This window comes from Zosterops lateralis (genome assembly GCF_965231275.1).
Source record: "Zosterops lateralis genome assembly, chromosome: 18".
Taxonomy (NCBI): domain Eukaryota; kingdom Metazoa; phylum Chordata; class Aves; order Passeriformes; family Zosteropidae; genus Zosterops; species Zosterops lateralis.
Genome location: NC_139778.1, coordinates 3,140,888 through 3,161,451, shown reverse-complemented (window position 1 = coordinate 3,161,451; position 20,564 = coordinate 3,140,888). Strand labels below are relative to the sequence as shown.

General features: G+C 49.7%; 1 protein-coding gene across 1 annotated transcript; it reads left to right on the top strand.

Moving 5' to 3' along the window:
- The first annotated feature begins 110 nt into the window (after positions 1 to 110).
- Positions 111 to 14,321, top strand: JMJD6 (jumonji domain containing 6, arginine demethylase and lysine hydroxylase). The gene is made up of 7 exons (XM_083874905.1): positions 111 to 372; positions 1,120 to 1,508; positions 4,355 to 4,641; positions 5,904 to 6,039; positions 6,154 to 6,292; positions 6,928 to 7,055; positions 8,668 to 14,321. The coding sequence occupies exons 1-7, from the start codon at positions 244 to 246 to the stop codon at positions 8,702 to 8,704; spliced, it is 1,245 nt and encodes a 414-aa protein (XP_083731031.1). The 5' UTR covers positions 111 to 243; the 3' UTR covers positions 8,705 to 14,321.
- Positions 14,322 to 20,564: the final 6,243 nt, after the last annotated feature.

Sequence of the window (20,564 nt, the reverse complement as noted above, 5' to 3'; positions counted from 1 at the left end):
CGGTGCGGGGGCGCCGCTTCCCCAGACTCCGCCAATCAGCACCGAGGCGTGGCGGAAGCCGGCGCGCAGCCGGCCAATGGGAGGGCGGCGGGGGCGGGGCCGCCGCGACAGCGGCGGCACGGGCTGAAATTTCTGGAAGGTGCGGCCGGAGCGGGGCCGGGATCGGGATCAGGACCGGGATCAGGGTCAGGGTCAGGGTCAGGCCGGGGCCAGCGGGAGGTGACGGCCCCCAGCGCCGCGACCATGAATCATAAGAGCAAGAAGCGGATCCGTGAGGCGAAGCGCAGCGCCCGGCCCGAGCTGAAGGACTCACTGGACTGGACCCGTCACAACTACTGCGAGACCTTCCCCCTCAGCCCCACCGCCTGCAAGGTGCGTCGGGCGGAGGGGAAAGAGGGGCGTGAAGAATGAAAGGATGGGAATGGGGAATGAGGGGGAGAAAATTGGGAATGGAGGGAGGCGCGACTGAGCGAGTCCTGCGGGGAACAGGAAAGAGACCTGAGGGGAACGGGGCGGGGGCCTGAGGGAAGTGGGGTGGGGACACGACTGGGGGGATTGGGGAGTCCTGAGGGGACAGGGGTGGAAGGGGTGACTGAGGGGATTGGGAATGTCTGAGGTGGAGCGGGAGCTGCGGGACGCCTGATGGGAAGCGGGAAGGGGCCCTTTCCTGATGCTGGGGTGGCCTCAGAGCTGGCGGGAGGGAGAGGTCTGGTGAGGGACTTTCTTCTCTCCACGTGGCCACGCGTGTGGGAAGGTCGGGGCCCGCCGGGTTGGAACCGGCACCCGCATAATTCCCAGGAACACTTCCCGCTGTCCTGAGGGGGCGAAACGCTGCAGGGATGTGTCAGCCGAAAGGGCAGGGTGGCCTCTCCTCCCGGGGAGCCGCCTCGGTGCGGAGCAGTGCCAAAGGCTTCGGGCGGCGGTGTCACTGATGTGTGCAGGGAGCGGGCCAGAGAAATGGGGCTGCAGCCTCCAGGAGCTTAAAAACACAGAGGCAGCTCCGTACCCTCGTGGTGTGTGGAGCAGAGAATATGTGCGAAGCTCCCCCACAGGCAAGCACAGTCCTAGGACGTCAGTCTGTCCTAATACCTGCCCTGCTTTCGTCCCTTGGTTCCACAGGATAATGTGGAGAGGGCAGATGCACTCCAGTTAACGGTGGAGGAGTTTGTGGAGCGTTATGAAAAGCCTTACAAGCCCGTGGTGTTGCTGAACGCTCAGGTGGGCTGGTCTGCCCAGGAGAAGTGGACACTGGAGCGCCTGAAACGCAAGTACAGGAACCAGAAGTTCAAATGCGGGGAGGACAATGATGGTTACTCCGTGAAGATGAAGATGAAATATTACATAGAGTACATGGAAACCACACGCGATGACAGCCCCCTCTACATCTTTGACAGCAGCTATGGAGAGCATCCCAAGAGAAGGAAACTCCTGGAGGACTACAAGGTCCCCAAATTCTTCACTGATGATCTCTTTCAGTATGCAGGGGAGAAACGACGGCCACCCTACAGGTAGAGTGACAGCAAGACAAAACTGGGTATTTTCCAGCTCATTGATTGTTCCTAAATCCCTGGATTGTCTCACATGAAAAAGGGATATTTTTACATCATCTCTGAAATGAGTGTACATCTGTAATCCTGTGAGAGAGAAGATTTGTATCATAGTTTCTCCTTCTGCCAGCAGTGTTGCTATAGGTTTATGGTGTAGGGTTGTTTTTTTCTTTTAATTTAGTTTCCATCACTTCTTAGATGTTTCAAAAATTACGTAGTTACTGAGAGCTATACAGATCAGTTTCTTGCTGTGTGTGCCTTCTGGTGTTCAGATTTTAAATACCTCAGGAACAGCTCCTGGGTTTTGCACCAGTGGCTTATGTACAGTGTGGAATTTTGTTTAATTATGAGCCACTCCTTTTAAGGTAAAGATCTTAAGCTAGATTAGGATCTAATGTAGGCACTAGTTCTTAGCTCCCCTTCAGATGGTTTTGAGAGAGAACACTATTTCATATCTACGTGGTCTTTTCAACTTTTTTTTTCTTGCTTCAGCTTGGAAGAGGGTGAAATGACATTTCATTCATAAATTCAAATCCAGCAGCCTTGTATTTGGGCTTCTAGATAAAAAAACCATTTTTATCTATGTTACTATGGCACTTCAGAGCAGTATGAGCTTAAGTTGAACCCTCCCAAGTAATTAAAGCCTTTATAGTGACATTATAATTGTCAGACAATGCCTGTTGCCCTTTGAGTGACATGAGGCTGTGATGTGGTTTATTTAAATGAAATTGAGCAAGAGCTCATGAGTAATTACACTTCCCTCTGCACTCTCACATGTGTCTGTAGCCCAGTTGTGCTTTTGCAGGAGTGAAGCAAGAACCTGATTCCATCTGAGATCACTGAAGGAGGAATTTTTACAGTGCTTTTCATAATTCTCTTCTAAGAACATAAAACGCTGTGGTCAAACACAAAACCATACCAGGTGTAGTAGAAACTGAATAGATTTAATGAACTAGAGATCATGTACCCAAGTTAGAGGTAAATGAGAGAATCTGGTTGTGACTCATTTATTTTGCTGTGTCCCCTCCCCACCTACAGGCACATGCTGAGCTCTTGGTATCCAACTTCTTGTGTTTTGTTCTGGGAAATGTGGGTATTTTTCAGGCTGTTGAGGTTTTTTGAGAGCTGAGTGATGCACGAGGGCACAGTAATGTCTCCTGGAGTTGGAGGGTTCATCTCAGTACAGAAATGAGTGTGCAGTAGCTCTAGAGCATAATTGAAAATCTGATAGGAAGTGGTGCTGGTCGTATGAGGAGGATACAACCTGTACAGGTTGACCTCTGGACTGAGAGAGGTGTGGTAGTGTGTAGACCTTAGAAGAAGAATTGGATCTGTTTAGGACATTTTTTTTTTGCATTGTTCCTCTTTAAAATAAAGACAGTAATTTTTGGAAGCCATTTACTGAAGCAGCTGTTTTAATCTGAGGAGGTGAGCTGGGGTTTGCTTTCAGATTAAATTTAGGAGTTGTGAAGTTTTTAATGGTGAATTTGATGTCTTGGGGCAGACTGTGTTTTGTTCCTTGGAAGTTAAATATTTGAAGGAAGGTTGTGGTAAATGACAGTGTTGCTAAATAAGGATTTTAAAATCTTCTGTGTGTGTGTAGATTCAGGTTATTATCAGAAAAGGGATATTGAACAGTGCCTCTGTCTGTGCCAGACAGACCTTCACGTGTATAATTTCTTCTGATTTCTTTATGAAAGCCTTGATTGTTCTACCTGTAGATGAACCAGCTTCCTAAGGCTAATATGAATCTAAAGATTGAATTGTCACTAGAAATGACAAACACCTGCTTATTTACAGCTCCTTTATGAAGCAGCGAAAAACCAGCTTGATAATCAAACTTTACTGTCCTACAATTGATGCTGGAAAATGATCCTTCAAAACCAGCTTGATTTACACCTGAACTGGAAAGGGGAGATAGAGAACTTGCTGTATTTTCTGAACCTTTGCACTCCTCCTTCTGGGCATCTCATGCCTGTCACTACACCATGGAGGGATTTTGTTGGTGCTTTAGTTTCTGCACTCTCTGCTGCCAGTTAAACAATTACTGCCATTTTTTCCTCTTGATGCCTGGTATGAAGTCACCTCACAGTGCTTTTTCTGGAGTGGTTTGGTATTAGTTCTCTGTTCCAGGGGAAATGAGCAGTTGAAGGTGTTGCTGCAGTTAAACACGTACCGTAGATAAAGTTCTCCACTGGGAGAAATAAACCTTGTAAATGGGCAGTGGGAATATAAACCTCAAATCCTGAATGGTCACTGGAGAATAAGCTCCATGTAGTTAAGTGTTGGAATGAAAAGCCTCTTGTGAATGAACAGAAGGAGCAGAGAGAGGCCAGGGTTGCATAACTTGCTCTCTTCCTTGTTGTTGCCTTTTGTTCCTCATTGTTCTGCAGTTCTGAGCTGTTTGAGCAGCACATTTTAGAAAACCATAGGAGAATCCCCCTGCCTAGGAAGAATCCCAACGCAGGCTGTTGGGATTTAATCATGCTCATAAACCTTGAAATCACCTTTTTATTGAAGAACTGTTTATAGCAAAATATAGCTATGACATATAAAAAGTCATCCTCACTTACTTATCCCACAGTCATTCCTGTCCCAGTTCATATTGGTTTTTAGGTTAAACTCCTGTTACATTCTTTTGCTGTAGTGTGAGCTTAAGAAAATCAAGAATTTAAATGAAGGAACTGTAGTTACTTTAATTTCTAACTGAATGTGCAATGAACTGCTGTAATTGTCTGTCTAACATGAGGAAAGGGAGCTACCTGCCTGCTCTGTGACTAAAGCTCTTTCCTTTCCCCTCCATGCAGATGGTTTGTGATGGGCCCACCTCGTTCTGGAACAGGAATTCACATTGATCCCTTGGGAACTAGTGCCTGGAATGCCTTAGTCCAGGGACACAAGCGTTGGTGCCTGTTCCCAACCAGCACTCCCAGAGAGCTGATCAAGGTGACACGGGAAGAGGGAGGGAACCAGCAGGACGAGGCCATCACCTGGTTCAATGTCATCTACCCTCGGACACAGCTTCCCACCTGGCCCCCCGAGTTCAAACCCCTGGAAGTCTTACAGAAACCGGGAGAGACAGTCTTTGTGCCAGGTATGTGCAAATCTCTGCAGGAAGGGAATCTGGGACAAAACCCCCCATATTTGTAACGTTCCTGTGTAATACAGATGAAGGGAACATTTCAGCTTTCTTATATGGCCCATTTCTTACCAAACAAACTGAGCTCATTTTGAGACTCTGCAGTTACTTCCTGAATGTCACAAAATGTGTGTGACCTGTGGCACAGGATTGCATGTGATACAGATGGCAAAACAAGTGGGATTTAAATTGTGGGATCACAGGAACATAATCTGAATTAAATTACAGTAATGGAAAGCTGTCAGGGCATAAAATAATGGCGTAAAATAATAGAGATGTTTGAGCCCCAGTGACTCTTAGACAAAAACGTTGGAGTTTATACACGCTGGAGCAAATTCATGGCTGAATTTTGCATATGAATTTTTCTTAGCTGTGGGAAACGAACTACTTAAAGGCACTGACACCTTCCACCCACTGCTCTGTGGTTGTGCTTCATCTTGCATTTGAAATCAAAAGCTAAATAAAGCTTTGCTAAAGATGCCATTCCCTCTGAGTGGCTGCACACTGTGTGCCCATTTTAAGTGAGGGGTGAGGTGAGTTCAGTACCAGATTTTAACCTCTGAATCTTGCATCATTTATGTGCAGCACAGCCCATAGTTTCTGTCCACATTGCTTGTCTCTAACATCCAGCTGACTTGTTGTGTGAGGGGTGCCTTGTGATTGTCTTGGCACTTATTAGTGACTCCTGAGTGTACCTTCTGTTAAGAGTTTGTAGCTGTCGGGTTCCATTAAACCGTTCCCTCAGTATTTTCTGAGCCTCTAAGTGGGTTGTAAGAACTCCACTACTTTTATCCTGTGTGGAGAAACAATTTTGCATCTATTTTTAAATGAAAGGTTAGTCTGTAGTCATAAGAACCTTGCAAAATCAGCGTGGCAAGTCCTCTCCAGCTGAACAGAAAGGGCTCTGTGCTGTCTGGGTTACAGTGGCTGCTGCTGTTCAATAAACCATCAGCAGCCAGCGTGGTGCTGTCAGGTCACGTCTTCAGTCCCATGTGTGAGCTGGGTAATCTGCTCATGGAGCTGCCTTCTGTAACAAGAACCTGTCAGGCACCGGGCTGAAAGCTGAAATAAGAGAGGAAAGGTGATGTGTTGGAAACTCATCTGGGTTTGGGAGATAAGGTGCAGCCCCACCTGCACTGTGGGAAAGGTGTCCTTGGCTGTTCTTGAACTTGCTCTCTGCCCTGCAGCCCCCAACAGTCACTGGTGTTGTGTTTTAGGTGGCTGGTGGCACGTAGTCCTCAATCTTGACACCACTATTGCCATCACACAAAACTTCGCCAGCTGTACCAACTTCCCAGTGGTGTGGCACAAGACAGTAAGAGGGAGACCTAAATTGTCACGGAAATGGTACAGGTAAGAGATTTAGTAGCTTTCTTTGTATATTCTCCATTGAAAACAAAACCTAAAAATCATTCACGTACAGTGTTACAATTTAAAGGCTAACCCTGAAATTTCAACTGTATTTAGGATCCTAAAGCAGGAACATCCTGAACTGGCAGCCTTGGCTGATTCAGTTGACCTGCAGGAATCTACTGGTATTGCTTCTGACAGTTCTAGTGATTCTTCCAGCTCCTCAAGTTCCAGCTCCTCAGACTCCGATTCAGAGGTAAGGCTTTTTCCTGCAATGGTGATCCATATTCTGCAATTACATTGTTTTTCCATACCTGATCATGTGCTTTCATCCTTATATTCATGCCCTGTGGAATAAATGGAAAGCAGCTAAACCAATCTACATGGTGGAGGGGCCTGTGATTTTAGCAGGTTCTGTTTGCTGAAGCCTCTCTTCACATTGCTAAATGGATTGTTCTGTTTGATCCATCTCTGTGCTATATAGGAATATGTCACTCATTTAGCTTGTGGAAAATGGCTTCCAAATGAATGTTCTAAAAATTTGGAGAGGGGAAAAAAAATCCAAAATAGGTCAATTACAACATGGGACTCTTCCTGACACCTAAATCCTTCAGAAGCCAAAGTCTTCTCTTGGAAGATGAGGTCCTTTTAAAGACCAAAAGAAACACATTTATTGTCTTGCCTTAAGTCAGCTTTAGCCGGTGATGAAATCCAAGAATGTTTCTGTTCCTGATTTTTAAATGCTTAATTTAACATTTCCTTGACATGTCCAGTCCAGAACAGCACGTTCTTTGAGCTTAGGGTTGGTGAGTACCTCTTGTGGTGAGTTGCACAGCACAAGGCAGTTCAGGAGGTTCCTCTAAACTGTGGTTTCACCTTTCCATCCTTCAGTGTGACTCCGGCTCGGAGACAGAGGGGATGTTGCACCGCAGGAAAAAGCGGAGGACGTGCGGGATGATGGGGAACGGGGACACGACTTCGCAGGACGACTGCGTGAGCAAAGAGCGCAGCTCCTCCAGGTGACCCCGGGCAGCCCTTGGCTTTAAACTGGCACAGGACAATGCAGAGCTGGCACACTTCACACAGGGGATTCCTCAGGAGACAGGGCTGCAGGGAAAGGGATTCCTTACAGGACATAAAGCAGTTGACTAGTGGTATCTTCTCTCCACTAATTATTTTAATTGTTCCAAACAGAAAACTAAGATTATTGATGTTTTTTTTTTTAATCAGGGGTTTTATTTAATAAACAGTCTAATTACTTTTCCTAGTTGTCTCTTTTAATAGATGAAAAGATTTGATTTTATCTTTGTTTAATGGGAGAAGTGGGATGTTTTAACTGCTCTTCAGAGAGCACAAATGAATAATGAACAGTTAAAAATGAGGCATGATCAGGCAGCTCTCAGTCTTGTTCAAACAGAAAATTTCCAAGTAGTTGTATGGTTTCTCTTACTGTTGCCTGGACTACTTCAATTTGTTCCACTACTTTATCTGTTAAAGGCAAAAGTCATCCTAAATTCCAAATGTCTGTGTTTACATTTAAAATAAATAAATAAATACCTAAATATCAAGCAAGTTTCAGTCACTGTGGAAGGAGGCAACATTATATTGCAAAATCAAGGATAGATATGCTTAGGGTAAAGTTGCTGAGGAAAGCAGTTCTCTGGACAGGCCAGGTTAAAAACAGTGGAACACTGGGAATCTGGGAGTATACTGCAGGGAAGAACTTAAACATTCTTTGCTAAATGAAGCATTTTTCTCATATAGCAGAGGCTTGCCAAAATTCTTAAGCAAATTCCTTGCAGCTTGGTTAACCAGTGCTGCTGGATTGGCTGCCTGCCTGCATTACAGTGCTGGCCAGCTCTGGAGCTCTTGGATGCTCTTGGCATGGATGCAAATCCTGTGGTGGCTTGTGTGTGGCTTGCTAAAGGTGTGCAGCAGTAATTTACCTGAGGAAGTCCATATTCCAGCATGATTCCAGCCTGACTTGCAGTGTGGAGACTGCCTGAAAACCTGTGTGCTTCTGTAGATTGCTTTCTTGTTTCCAGCAGTTGCTCATAACTGAATACAATCGAATTACAAGTACAGAGCATCATTAAGAGTTGGGGAGAACTGTAGTGACTGCTTATTTTGCCCTGGAAGTTTCCACAATTTGCTTGTTATGACATTGTCAAATCTCATTTTGGCAGCCAGTGTGACTTCAGGCAGGGAATGAACAGCAGGGAAGAACAAACTTTAACGCAGACCCTGGTTTAAAAAGAAAGCTGTAAAAATGCAGATCACGATGCAGATCTGTTTTTCTGAAAAGCCCATACATTTTTAAATCATTTGCCATTCAAATTTTGAAATGAATACCCTAAATATTAAAAATTTGCACTTTGCCTTTCACATTTGCTTTCTGGGTTTCCCTGTTGTTCCTCCTGTGTATTGATTGTTTCACTCTGTGAGGGCGGGTGGGCGTTCTGTTCCAGCCGTGTGATGGTTTAGCTGCTAGAAACGCTTCCAAAGATGAAATGTTAACCCTGTTTGTACAATGCTGGAGGAAGAGTAAGCCTGAGATTTAATCTGCATGCTGGGATCTCGTGGCCTGATACAAGGGGAATGCTCAAAGGCAGTTGTACCTTTTTTTGACAGGATTAGGGAATCTTGTGGAGGCCGCAGCTATCCCTGAGGGATAACACCACCTGCCCAGAGGCAGCTGCCCATCGAAGCTCCGTTAGCAGCCAGCCAGCTCTGTGCTACCCCCTTCTGCTTCTATTTCTCACACTCCTTGAGTTTTTGTCACTCTTCCTCGATGCAGACATCTTTGTTACGTGCTGTCCCAAGACTGGCTCCTGAATTCCCTGCAGGGGAATGCCCCAGCTGTGTCCTTTGTGCAATGCTTTGTCCCCTCTGCGCCCCGGGTGAGTGCACTATAACCCAGCTCTGGGGAAGGACATGCCAAGTATTTCATGGGTCATGGAACTGGCAAGGAAGACAATGGTCAGTTTTTAAAGAACTTTTTTTAAAACCAGCAGGTAAATGTAAAAACCTGCCCTGGCTTTGACACTGTCATATGTTTACATGTTGTCCTGTACACTTGAGGAAAGGAACACCAGCCCTTCTGGCCTATGGGAACGTCCGGTGGATCTCACACCAGAATTTCGGGAAGAACAAGGAAGAAATGAGCCTCTGCAAGAACTGAGCTGTGGGAAATGAGTCCTTGGATCTTACCCTGCTGCAGGAGAACATTGCTGTCAGGGCTGGCGCTTCCAATTGTGCGTCTCATAAAATCCTGGAATACGGGCACTTGGAAAGAACCCACCAGGATCATCGAGTTCAGCTCCTTGCCCTGCACAGAAACCAAGAGCATTGTCCAAACACTTCATGAACTCAGACAGGCTCAGTGCTGTGACCATTGCCCTGGGGAGCTTGTTCCAGTGCCCAATCACCCTCTGGGTGAAAAACATTTTCATGATATCCAACCTAAACCTGCCCTCACTCAGCTCCAGCCATTTCCTTGAGTCCTGTCACTGGTCACAAGAGTGAAGAGATCAGTACCTGCTTCTCTGCTGTCCCTTATGAGGATGCTGAAGACCCAAATAAGGTGTGATCTCAGTCTCCTCCAGGCTGAACAGGCCAGGTGACCTCAGCCACTCCTGATACAGCTTCCCCTCCAGACCCTTCACCATCCTCTTGGCCTCCTTTGGACACTCTCCCATGGCTTAATGTCTGTTAGATGTTGTGATTCCCAAAACTGCCCCCAGCACTGAAGGTGAGGCCACCTCAGTGCAGAGCAGAGCAGGATAATCCCCTCCCTTGCCTGGCTGGTGATGCTGGGCCTGATGCCCCAGGATATGGTTTGCCCTCTGGCCTCCAGGGCACTGACTTAGATCCAACTTGCCACCAACCACAGCCCCCAGGTCCCTTTCCACAGCTCTGCTCTCCATCCTCTCGTTCCCCAGTCTGTCCACACAACCAGGAGTGCCCAGACCCCAGTGCAGAATCCAGCCTTGCCCTTTAGTTAAACTCCACACGGGGTGTATTGTCCAACTCTCTTAATTTGTTGAGCCCTCTCTACCCTTGAGGGAGTTGACAGCTCCTTCCAATTTAGTGTTGTGGGCAAACTTAATATTCCTTCCAGTCATGCATCCAGGTCGTTAATGAGGATGTTGAAGAGCACAGGGATGTGGATGGAGCCGTGCAGAATCCCACTAGTGACCAGTGCCAGCCTGATGTCACCCCAGTCACTGTCACCCTTGGTGTCCAACCTGTGAGCCAGTTGCTCACCCATCCGTGTAACACAGTTAACCAGCTGTGGGCAGGACAGATTGTCCAGAAGGTCACTGGGAGAGACAACATCCAAAGCTTTGCTGAAGTCCAAAAGGTGACATCTGCTGGCTTTCCTAGATCAGCCAGGTGGGTCACCCTCCAGGAGGAGATCAGATTCAACAAGCAGGACTTTCCCTTCATGAAGCTGTGCTGCCTGTGGCTGATGCCTGCATTGTTCTCCAGGTGTTTTTAAGTACTCCCAGAATCATCTCTTCCATGATTTGGCCGGGCACTGAAGTGAGACTGACAAGCCTGTGGTTTCCAGAGTCCCCCTTCTTGTTCTTTTAAATTGGGACATTTGTCAGCTTCAGTCAGCTGGAACTCCTCCAGATTCCCAAGATTGCTCAAAAATCATTGAGAGGTTTTGCAGTGACGTCAGCAGCATCCTGAGGATTCTCAGCTGAATCCCATGAGGCCCCATGGACTTGTAGGCATCCATCTGGAGCAGCAGATCCTGCAGTTTGGGGGTCAACTGGGAATTGAATGTTCTCACAGTTACAGTCCTTCAGCTCGGGGCATTGAGACCCCCTGGTCCATCATCTGTGCTGAAGACAGAGGCAAAGAATCATTAAACACCTCTGCCATGTCCATGTCCCTGTTTGTGAGGTGGCCATCCTCATCCTGGAGTGAGCCAGTGTTATTTCTAATTTGCCTTTTGCCATTAATATATTTGAAAAAACTCTTTTTTTATTTCCCCCACGGTTCTGGCTAGTTTGATCTCCACTTGAGCTTTGGCCACATGGATTTTCTCCCTACAGTGGCAGCAGCATTTCTGTATTCTTCCCACATCACCTACCTTGCTTCTGCTGGGCAAACACCTTCCTTTTTCGTCTTATTTCTGAGAGAACATCCCTGTTCAGCCAAGGATGGGAAGGTGATGTGAATGCACCAAGCACTGAAGTAACTTCAGCAGAGGTGACCACCAACCTGAAGCATCTCTTGTGGTCTGAATCTGCGTGCTCCATGCACACACCTGAGGTGCAACACCTGAACCAGCAACAGTCCATCTGCTTCCACTCTGTGTCTGTCATGGTGACAGGTAACAAAGCTGCACTAACACCTTGTGATGGGAAGCTCGATAGAGCAGGAGAATCCTGGAGTTTCTTACACAGCAAAAACTGGAGGGGAAAAAGTCAGCATTTGCCTGTAATGCAAATCCTTGAGGTGCAGGTGTGATGTTTAACACAAGGCAACTGCTGACAAAGTCTGACTCTGGCATGGTCACATTTGCTGGGCTTGAAACACCAAAACAGTTCTGGGGCCACAGGCTTGCTCAGGCCAGTGCAGTTGACATCCCAAAATGGCTTTCCTTTGAGGTTGTGCATTCAGACCTTTCTGAAAGTTGCAGTGCCAATTTTAAAGACTGAGGAGGGGGGCGTGTTGTTGTTTTATGCTTTTTAAAAATGCCATGTGTTGCTTAAGTCTGTGTAGATGCATTTGTATTATGCCAGGTAAAGCTCTTGTCCCTAAGGGATCTTCTGGAGCTGCTGGTTTGTTACATTAGCAGGGGCTTGTGCTGGTGGTGTCTCTGTGTGGCTGAAGGTGCTGCCAGGAAATCTGAACTTCCCATGGGCTGCTTCAGTGGGTGCTTTTCTGAGCCCCAGGAGGTGGGTATAGAACTCACTTCAGCCGTTCTTTGGGAGAGGAAACTTGACAGCAGAAGTGCTGTACATGTAGTAAACACACAGCAATGCCCAGCACTGATGAAAGAGCAAATTAAAGAGAGATTAAAGCCTCAACTGTGACTTTCTTAGACGTGTTGGGTTTGGCGGAACCTGGAGTGTGGCTTTTCCGGGTTCTCTGATCCATTTTTAACCTTGTCTCTTCCTTATTATTTATCCTGGGCCATATCCTTTTGTACAAAGGAATCCTAAATATGTTTGTTGGGAATCTCTGTTTTTGACTCTTGTGTGCCAGTCGTTTTGTGTAAGAGCAGTGTGGTGGTGGGGAAATGGAGAGAGGGAAGGTTTATTGATACATCTTTTAGCTGTCCAGACACTCAAATTTCCTATGATAAATAGCCAGCCATAAGCAAGTACACTTGCTCTGTAGCCACTGCAGATTCTTCCACTTTAAAAATCCTCCAATTTCTCCAACTCCTGGCATTTCTGGCCAAGCTGAACAGCCTGGGAGCCTGCACAGTCTGTGTGTGTCCTGTCAGAGCAGCTGCTGCCTTTTGGAAGAATGTGGGGCTTGGAGAGGCAAAGGCTCACAAGACTCAGCTCTGTCACGGTGAGGGGAGTCCTTGGAGAGCTGTCCCTGCCCTCTCTGGTGGCTGGGCAGCTCCTCAGTGAGATGCAGCTGCATTTGGCACATGTGGTTCTGTTTGCACAGTCTTAAAATCTCATGTGAAAGCCTGATTTCTGTGCTGGGAAAGCCACACCTCTGCCCCAGAAGTACAGTGGGAAGATCCAGTGTGCAGAGCATTCTTCCACGCCTGTGAACTCTTCCATGGTGTGAAAGAAAGGAATTCCAGGTGAAGCCTGTGTTGGTATGACACCCCTCACAGAAAAGCAGCATGTTTACAACAGACTGCAGATATCATGATACCAGCAACCCTCTCCTGACTGCTCCACAGGGCACTTCCTGCTGTGAAACAGTGTCTGTGCAGGCTGCCTGGCAGTCAGGACTCTGGGATCTCCAGTTCTTCCACTTCTGGCTTTTGTCTCAGCCACTTTGGTGAGTCTTAGAGCCGCGAGGAAAATCCCTACCTTGCAGGGCTGTTGTGAGGCTGAACTGTAATTGCTCTGTAAGATGCTTTGAAGCCATCCACCCACAAAAAGTGTTTCATTCATCCTGAGCAACCTGAGACTTCTGAGCCTGGTGGGAGGTTTTTGTAGCAGAAAACACTGGGGATGTTGTTCAACACTCTTGGCCACCTGGTGTTCTGTGGTGGCCCTTCCAGAATTGCTGTGTGGTACATAAATTGTAGCAGAACAAGACTTTCTGTTTTCACCAGGGTTGAACTGTTGCTGTTCCGTGGCCTGCTCTAAACAGGAGGTCCTGCTAGAGCAGGATCTGTTTTTAAATAGGACTAGATGCAATTCTTTCACCAGGGAGTCAGCTTCATTTGTCTCACAGGAGTCAAGGGAGCTGGTGCTTCCCAGGCCCTCATTTCAGGCTGGGTGAGTGAGGATCAGTTAAAAACTGTGCTGCTCCTTTTGTTCCTCACTCTGTGCTTGAGGGAAGCTGGCTGGGGAGAGTGGGCTCTGTGCTCTCATTTCTCCAGGCTTGTGCTGGTCCAGCCCCCTGTGGGCCCCTTGAGCCCCAGAGCAGCAGCACAGCTTTGCCTCACCTCTTTGGAGCTTTGGGGCTGCCCTGTGTCCCCAGGGATGGGCAGGGAGCCCCAGACTGGGTGTCATTGTCACAATCCTGCCTCCTCTGGGAAAGGTGATGGGATTTGGGAGCTCTGGCTGTGCTTTAGAGCCTGGTGATGGACAGAGGCTGTGAGAGTTCAGGAGGAAATGACCCAACACTCCATCAGAACTACAAATGTGAACAAGGGGCACCAGTCCCAGCACCTGTTCTCTGCACAAGTGCTGTGGGAGCAGGTGACACTGAGGAGCCTCTGACAGACCTTCGTCCCCTTTCCAGCTCCTGTGTGCTGGCTCCAGTTTGTCTCCTCAGTTGCATCAAACCTCTCTAAATGATTCAAGGAAAGACAGCACCCTCTTTGATAGTTAACTTCTCCTCTCCTCCCTGAGTGCCCAGCCATGGTGGGCTGGGGAGCCAGACTTGGCTGAATCCAGTCTGAAATGCCTGTGTGGGCACATTGTAACAGGAGGTTTTCAGCATCCCCCTTGCGAAGGGGGGAAGGAAAGTGTTACCCTTTGTGTGACAGTCCCACTGTCAGCTCCAAGCCCTGCCACTGCCCTTAGCTGCTTTTATCACTGATCCAGCAGAGCTGGGATACTTGTCTTGTTCGGATGATTGTGGTTTTGCTTTTTATTTTAAATAAAGTCAATTATTTTGCATTATCCTGTCACTTTTTTTTCACACTGTGATCTGAAAAAACCTTACAGGTGTGCACCTCTGTTTCCCAAAGTGCTAAAATGTGTCGGGAACAACTCTGGGGGTGCTTGAGGGTTTGCCCATCTGTGCTGGCGTGTGGTTTGGAAGCTGCTGGTATTGCACTGGCTCTGGGAGGTGAGTTTTGTTTGGTAGGTTTGTTACCAGAGTGCCCCAGCTGCTCTTTGGCCCTCCCCAGTCTGTCACAAGAGGTTTTTGTGTTGTGTTTCTGGTGCCTCACACTGGCAAGAGGGCGGTTCATCTTCCAGCTGTCATGGGCTGCTTTGGGAGAGCCACCGTGGTAATCAGAGGCATGGAGCATTTCTCCCATGAGGAAAGGCTGAGAGGAATGGGATTGTTCAGCCTGGAGAAGAGAAGCCTCCAGGGTGATCTAATTGTAGCCTTCTGCTCCCTGGAGGGAACCTACTAGAAAAACAGACATTTTACAAGGGCCTGGAGTGACAGGACAAGGAGGAATGGCTTCAAACTGACAGGGAGTAGGTTTAGCTGGGATATTGGGATGAAATTCTTCCCTGTGAGGGTGGGAAGGCCCTAGCACAGGGTGTCCAGAGAAGCTGTGACTGCTCCTGGATCCCTGGAACTGTTCAAAGCCAGGCTGGATGGGGCTTAGAGCAGCCTGGGATCATAAAGTTGTCCCTGTCCATGGCAGGGTTGGAACAAAACGAGCTTTAAAGTCCCTTCCAACCCAGCCCATTCTGTGATTCCATGAGTCTGAATAAGCTTCACAGTGCTGAGGGGCTCTGTGGAAGGGCTGCACTCCAAACAGAGGAATTGGGGGCAGAGCTGCCTCGAGGAGCCTGGCTATGAGGTGAAACAAGGACTGGGAAGGTTGAAAAACTTGTATATTTTGTCAGTGAGGATTGTTGAAACCAGTAACTGTAGGTAAATAAGCTGGAACAGAGTGTGGGACAGCAGCCTGGAGGCTTTTGAAATATTGATAGAAATATATTGTAAAATGAAACACTTGGAAGAGTAAATGGCTTTGTGGCAGCAGACAGGCAATTCACTCATTTCCACATAAACCTCTGTCCTCCCCTTCCCAGACATTGCTGGAAACATTCTTCTTCTTTAGTGTCACCTATAAAGCCGTTTCTTTTTCTCCTTTCCAGTTACCCTTCAGCAGCTCTCCCGTGCCCAGCTCACCTCCTCTGCTCGATGCACAATTAGCAAACGAGCCCCTCCTCTCCTTGCGGATGATCCGGGTGTGTCTGTGCCTGGCACTTAACAAGCCCCAATTCCAGAAAATGCTGTGAGTTAATGGTGTTTGAAAACTGTTTACAGCCACTGTGGAAATGCTTTTATAACTGCTCTCTCTTGCTTTTCAGTCTGGAGAGACAATTTAGATGCTTCAAGACAACCTCACCATTCTTCCTCCTTTGCAGGTATTGCTGGTACCTCCTGCAGTCTCTCTGTAGCCCTTGCAGTGAGGCCTTGATTTATTTTTATTCCTCTTGATTTATTTACACATCTTCCTTTTTGTTACAGTTACAATTTCATTTCAACAAGGAGGATGACACACTGATACTTTAATTTCTGCTGGGGAGCCTGTGCTGCACCTTTGCCATTGTTCCTGCTCCTTTCCTCCAGTCTGATGCAGAAGCAAATAACTCCTGCTTTTTCTTTCGTGGCCCTTGGAAAGCAAGTCATGGAGCAGGGCTGTGTCCCTCCTGCAGTGCCAGGCATGGCACTGAGCAGCTGCATGTTTTAAGACTGGTTTGGGGGTTGAATGAACAGGCTTGCAGCACATTTTTTCCTTCAAGGCACATAAAGACTCCTCTGTGGGGCTTCACCTCCTCTGGTTCTGGAGAAGTGTGGATCAAGGCAGGCAGAGCTGGTGGGGAATGTGTTCAGAGGGAAATAATCATTCCATGTCCCTTGTGGTGTGAGACCTGGTGGCTCCACCTGTGTGTGATGCCTGTGCCCTATGTCCTGTCCTTCAGCAGAGGGGCTGGAACTGGGGGCTGCCTCTGGACAAACCCCTGCAGCCTGCCCAGAGCAGGAGGAGGGGCAGGGCAGCTGGAGCAGCAGCATGTCCTGCCTGTCCCAGCTGTGCTGACAGGGAGAGGTGGACTGGGGCTGCAGGGGAATTCCAGATTTGCTGTTCTACTGCAGCACTGCCTTGTTTAGACCCAAGGCTGTGTCATTTCTCAGCTGTTCATTGCAGCTGGGGCTGGAATGGCTGCCAGTATCCAGGAGCTTTTGGAATATCAGCTTGTATCGGTGTGCTGTCAAGGGCAAGGCCCGTTGTACTGGTTTAAGTCTTCAAAGACCTTCAACAGCAACTCACAGCCTGCCCTGGGTCAGGGATTAGATTGTAAAATTAATTAAGTTGTTGGAAGAGCTGTATGGGTGAGAGCAGACGCCTCACAAGCAGAGGGGGTAGCGACAGGAGCTTAGGGAGAAGGTCTAGAAACAAATACTTCCAGGAGAGCTCTTGGGTTGGATCATTTCTTTTGGTGGGAGCAAGGTACAGCCATCCCCACCCCTGGGCTGAGCTCTGCCCTTTGTGGATTGAACCCAAATATCCCTGAGCCAGCACACAGCCAGATGTCAAGGCAAATAAGAAGCCAGCCAGGTAGGGGAATGACCTCTGAGCCTGAAGAACAGCGAGTACAGGGGCGTTTCTTGGGATAGTTTCTCATTTCTGGCATCAAGGTGGGGAGGGCTGTGTTATTTGCAAGGAAAAAGAGGCATCCATGACTAGGAGCATGACTGGGGCTTGCAGAAGTAATCTGAGTTTGGAGCAGTTACAAGACTGGTCTGTGCCCAGACTTTATGTGAGAGGAAAATGGATTCTAGGAGGATGTGGGAACATAAGATCGTGTCTTTTCCCCTTGGAAACCAGCATGTATCTGCACACCTCACTGCACAGGGGCTTGTGGAGCCACACTTGGGTTATGGCTGGGATGCAGAGGCGGGTGTTGGAGCTCAGTGGCCTCCTTGCTTTGGGTGGGAGGGAAGCAGAGAACCTTGGCACAGCACCTGCCTGTAGAGCTCACCGGCTGCCGGACACTGAGAACGTGTGGTGTGTTAGATCAGAATTCTTTGTGCCTGTAGAAGGCTCTCCCGATGGTCCCACACCCCATTCCTGCACCCTGGGAGCGCTGCCACCCGCCCTGCCCGGGCAGCAGGGGCCAGCCCGGCTCTGTCCCTCCCGCAGGCAGATTTGCAGCGCAGCATTTTCCGTGCCGGAGCTCTTTCCCGGAGCAGTTGTCACCGCGGCTGTCCTGAATCCCCCTTTGTTGGCAAAGCTCTTCAGCTGCTGCCGCCCTTGGCTCCCCCGCCGCGGCCCGGGGCTGGCGGCCGTGTGAAAGCGGCTTCTGTGCGGGGCCGGGGCTCTGGGGACCCTACCCAGCCAGGAACACCCGCCCGGGGCTCCTGGGGACCATTCCCTGCCTGCCCGCAGCTCTCGGGGACTGTTCCCGGCCATCCCTTGACCCGTCCCGGGATCCTGGGGCTTTAACGCTGCTCTGCCGGGGCTCTCGGGGACAGTCCCCAGCCATCCTCGGCTCTCCCGGGCGCTGCAGGGCGGTTCTCCTCCCGAGAGAGGGCAGCGCTCTGCAGCTGCTGCTGCTGCCCCGCTCCGGGCTCGGCCCAAGCCTGGGCTGGGCCGGGGGTGCCGTGCCCAAGTGAACCCCTCCCCGAGCCCCCTCCCCGACCCCCCGCAGACTCCGAGCTCGTCTCTCCCGGGGCTGGGGGCGGTCCCAGGGCGGAGATCCCTGGCTGGGAGCCTGCCTGGCTGACCCGGTGTGTGAATCCATCCCCTCCCGTCCCGCAGCGTGCGTGATGAAGCCGGAGGCATCAATCGTGCCTTGTAAGTTGATAAGGGAGCCCCAGAGATACCTCTGTGCCTCCCAGCAGGAGCTCTGGCCAGGGACCAGGCCGTTCTGCCTGAGGGATCATCCCCGTGAGATCACATTCTGCAGGAACTCTCACCCCAAGTCTGGACATGGGGAGCTGAGCTCAGTTGCTGATCCTGTCACCTCGTTACTGCAGGAGTTTGGCTCAGTCAGAGTGGCTCCTCTGGCAGATGTGTCCTTTTGCTGCTCCTGGCTGTTGCTCTCAAGACAGGAGGGTTGTTTTTCACAGAAATCCAAACCCTGCAGCTCTCACAACTCCTGTGAGTGCCGCAGGTTCCAGCAACCTGAGAGGGAATCACTGAGCAGAGCCAGGAGCTGCTGCTACTGAGCATCTCTGAAACTCCTGTTGATTCCCTTGTCAGGGATTCCAACCTCAGGAGAAGCTGTCAGGACCAGCTTCTCTTATTTTAAGGCAGTGATAAATCCTGCTTGGGAGGGTGCTGGCTGAAGAGCTCTGTCTCCATGCTGGGTTAATGCAAGCCACATGCTGCTGCATTCCTGAGCGGGCAAACACCCTCCAACACACTTCCAACCAAGAGCCGTGGAAATTTTGTACTGCCAGGGAGAAAGAGCAGGAGGTGTCCTCGGTGTTGGCAGTAATCAGGAGCACTGTGACAGCTGGAAATGTGTAACACCAAAACACCCCATGTCATGTCACCCTATTAGCAGCTCCCAGTGGCCAGTTTCTCTCAGTCTCACTCAGAATTCCTCTTTGTGCCCAGAACTGACAGTCCACAGGAGCAAGGACCCAGACCTGGAACTTTTCCACCCCGGTTCTGTCTCTGGCCATGGGCAATTTCCAGGGCTCAGAGGAGGCCGCCTAAAGTTAGTGATGCACTGGACTCGGGATGGTGCCTTCATGGCTACAGAGATTAGGGCAAGTAGGGGGAAGAAGGGACCAAATACACATCGAAAAAGCTGCTGAACCAAAGAGCTCTGTGACGCTGCCAATCTCCGGGTGATTTGGCTGAGCTCTAGAGCAGCTCTGACGATCGGGACGCAGGAAATGCAAATCTCTCCGGGAGAAGGGGAGATAAGTACCGTGGTTGATTGTTGCTAAGAATACAATTATCCATACGCTAACGATTGCCTGCCTGATAGGATTACCAATAATGACAAACGCAGTGAGGATCATGGCTTCACTTCCTTCCTCCCACCCGGGGATTTAATCCCATCTTTCTTTGAGTTTTGTTTTTGGTCAGTCAATAAAAAAACTTCTGCTCCTGGTGGTATCTCAGGAGCCTTTTCCCTGGAAGAAACTTTCCGGGGTGCATTCCCTTGTCTGCTCCCCTCGCATGCATCCTGCTCCGTGCTGCTTTCACCCTGCCAGTTTAGGCCTTCTAATTTCAGCCTGCTTTGTGAAAGGTTGGCCAATCCTCCCAGCAGTCCCGAGAGGCAGGAAATCCTCAGTGGCAGAGTCTGGAGGGACCTGACAACTCCTTGGCCACTCTGCTTGAGAGTTTGTGATGGCTTTTGGACACATCCTGGATTTTGAGTCTCCTGTTTTTCAGACCTCCCAGCAGCAAAACGCTCGGGGGGAGGCTCTGGCAGCGCAGCACCAGCTTTATCTGGTGGGTATAACAGCAGTTTGTGCACTGATATCCCCTGCAGCTCCTGGGGAAGGTGGAGTGATGCTCTGGAGCTTGGCATGGATGTGCTGCCAGATGCTGCTCACGCAGGGGAGTCAGGACAACCTTCCTGGCCCTGCCAAGGGCTAACAAGGAGCAAACGCCCATTTAACACTGCCCGGAGGCAGCCGACAGCCCAGCGTGCCAGAGCTCACCGAGCCCTGGGTGCCTGTGCAGGGACACTGACACCTGCCCCTTGTTCCAATGGGACAAGAGGAAATGCCCTCAACTTGCACCAGGGGAGGTTTAGCTCGGGTATTAAGGACAATTTCTTCACTGAAAGATCATATAAGATCTTAGAAGTCTTTTCCAATGTAAATGACTCTAGGATTTGACGGCGCAAGCCACTGCCGAGCAGCCTGGGAATGACTGTGGATATAGAGCGGTGTCTAATGAAAGATGCCGTTGTCCCGAGCTGGGCTCTCGCATCAAACAGAGCTCTCAGCCCAATCCTTCCTCTCCCGGTCACCCCTTCCCCAGTCCCCCCCCGGGTGCGGTGGGTGCGGGGGCTCACCCCGGCGGGCGGGAGCGGGGCCTGGCTGTGGCTGCCGCCTGGCAGGGGGAGGTGGGTGCGGGCCGGGGGGGCCGGGGCGGTGGGCAGGGCCGGCGGATGACGCCGGGTAAAGCCGGCCGAGAGCCGGCCCAGCCCCGCCGCCGGCCCAGCGCTGCCCGCGCACCCCCCGCGGCCGCGCACTCGGCTCGG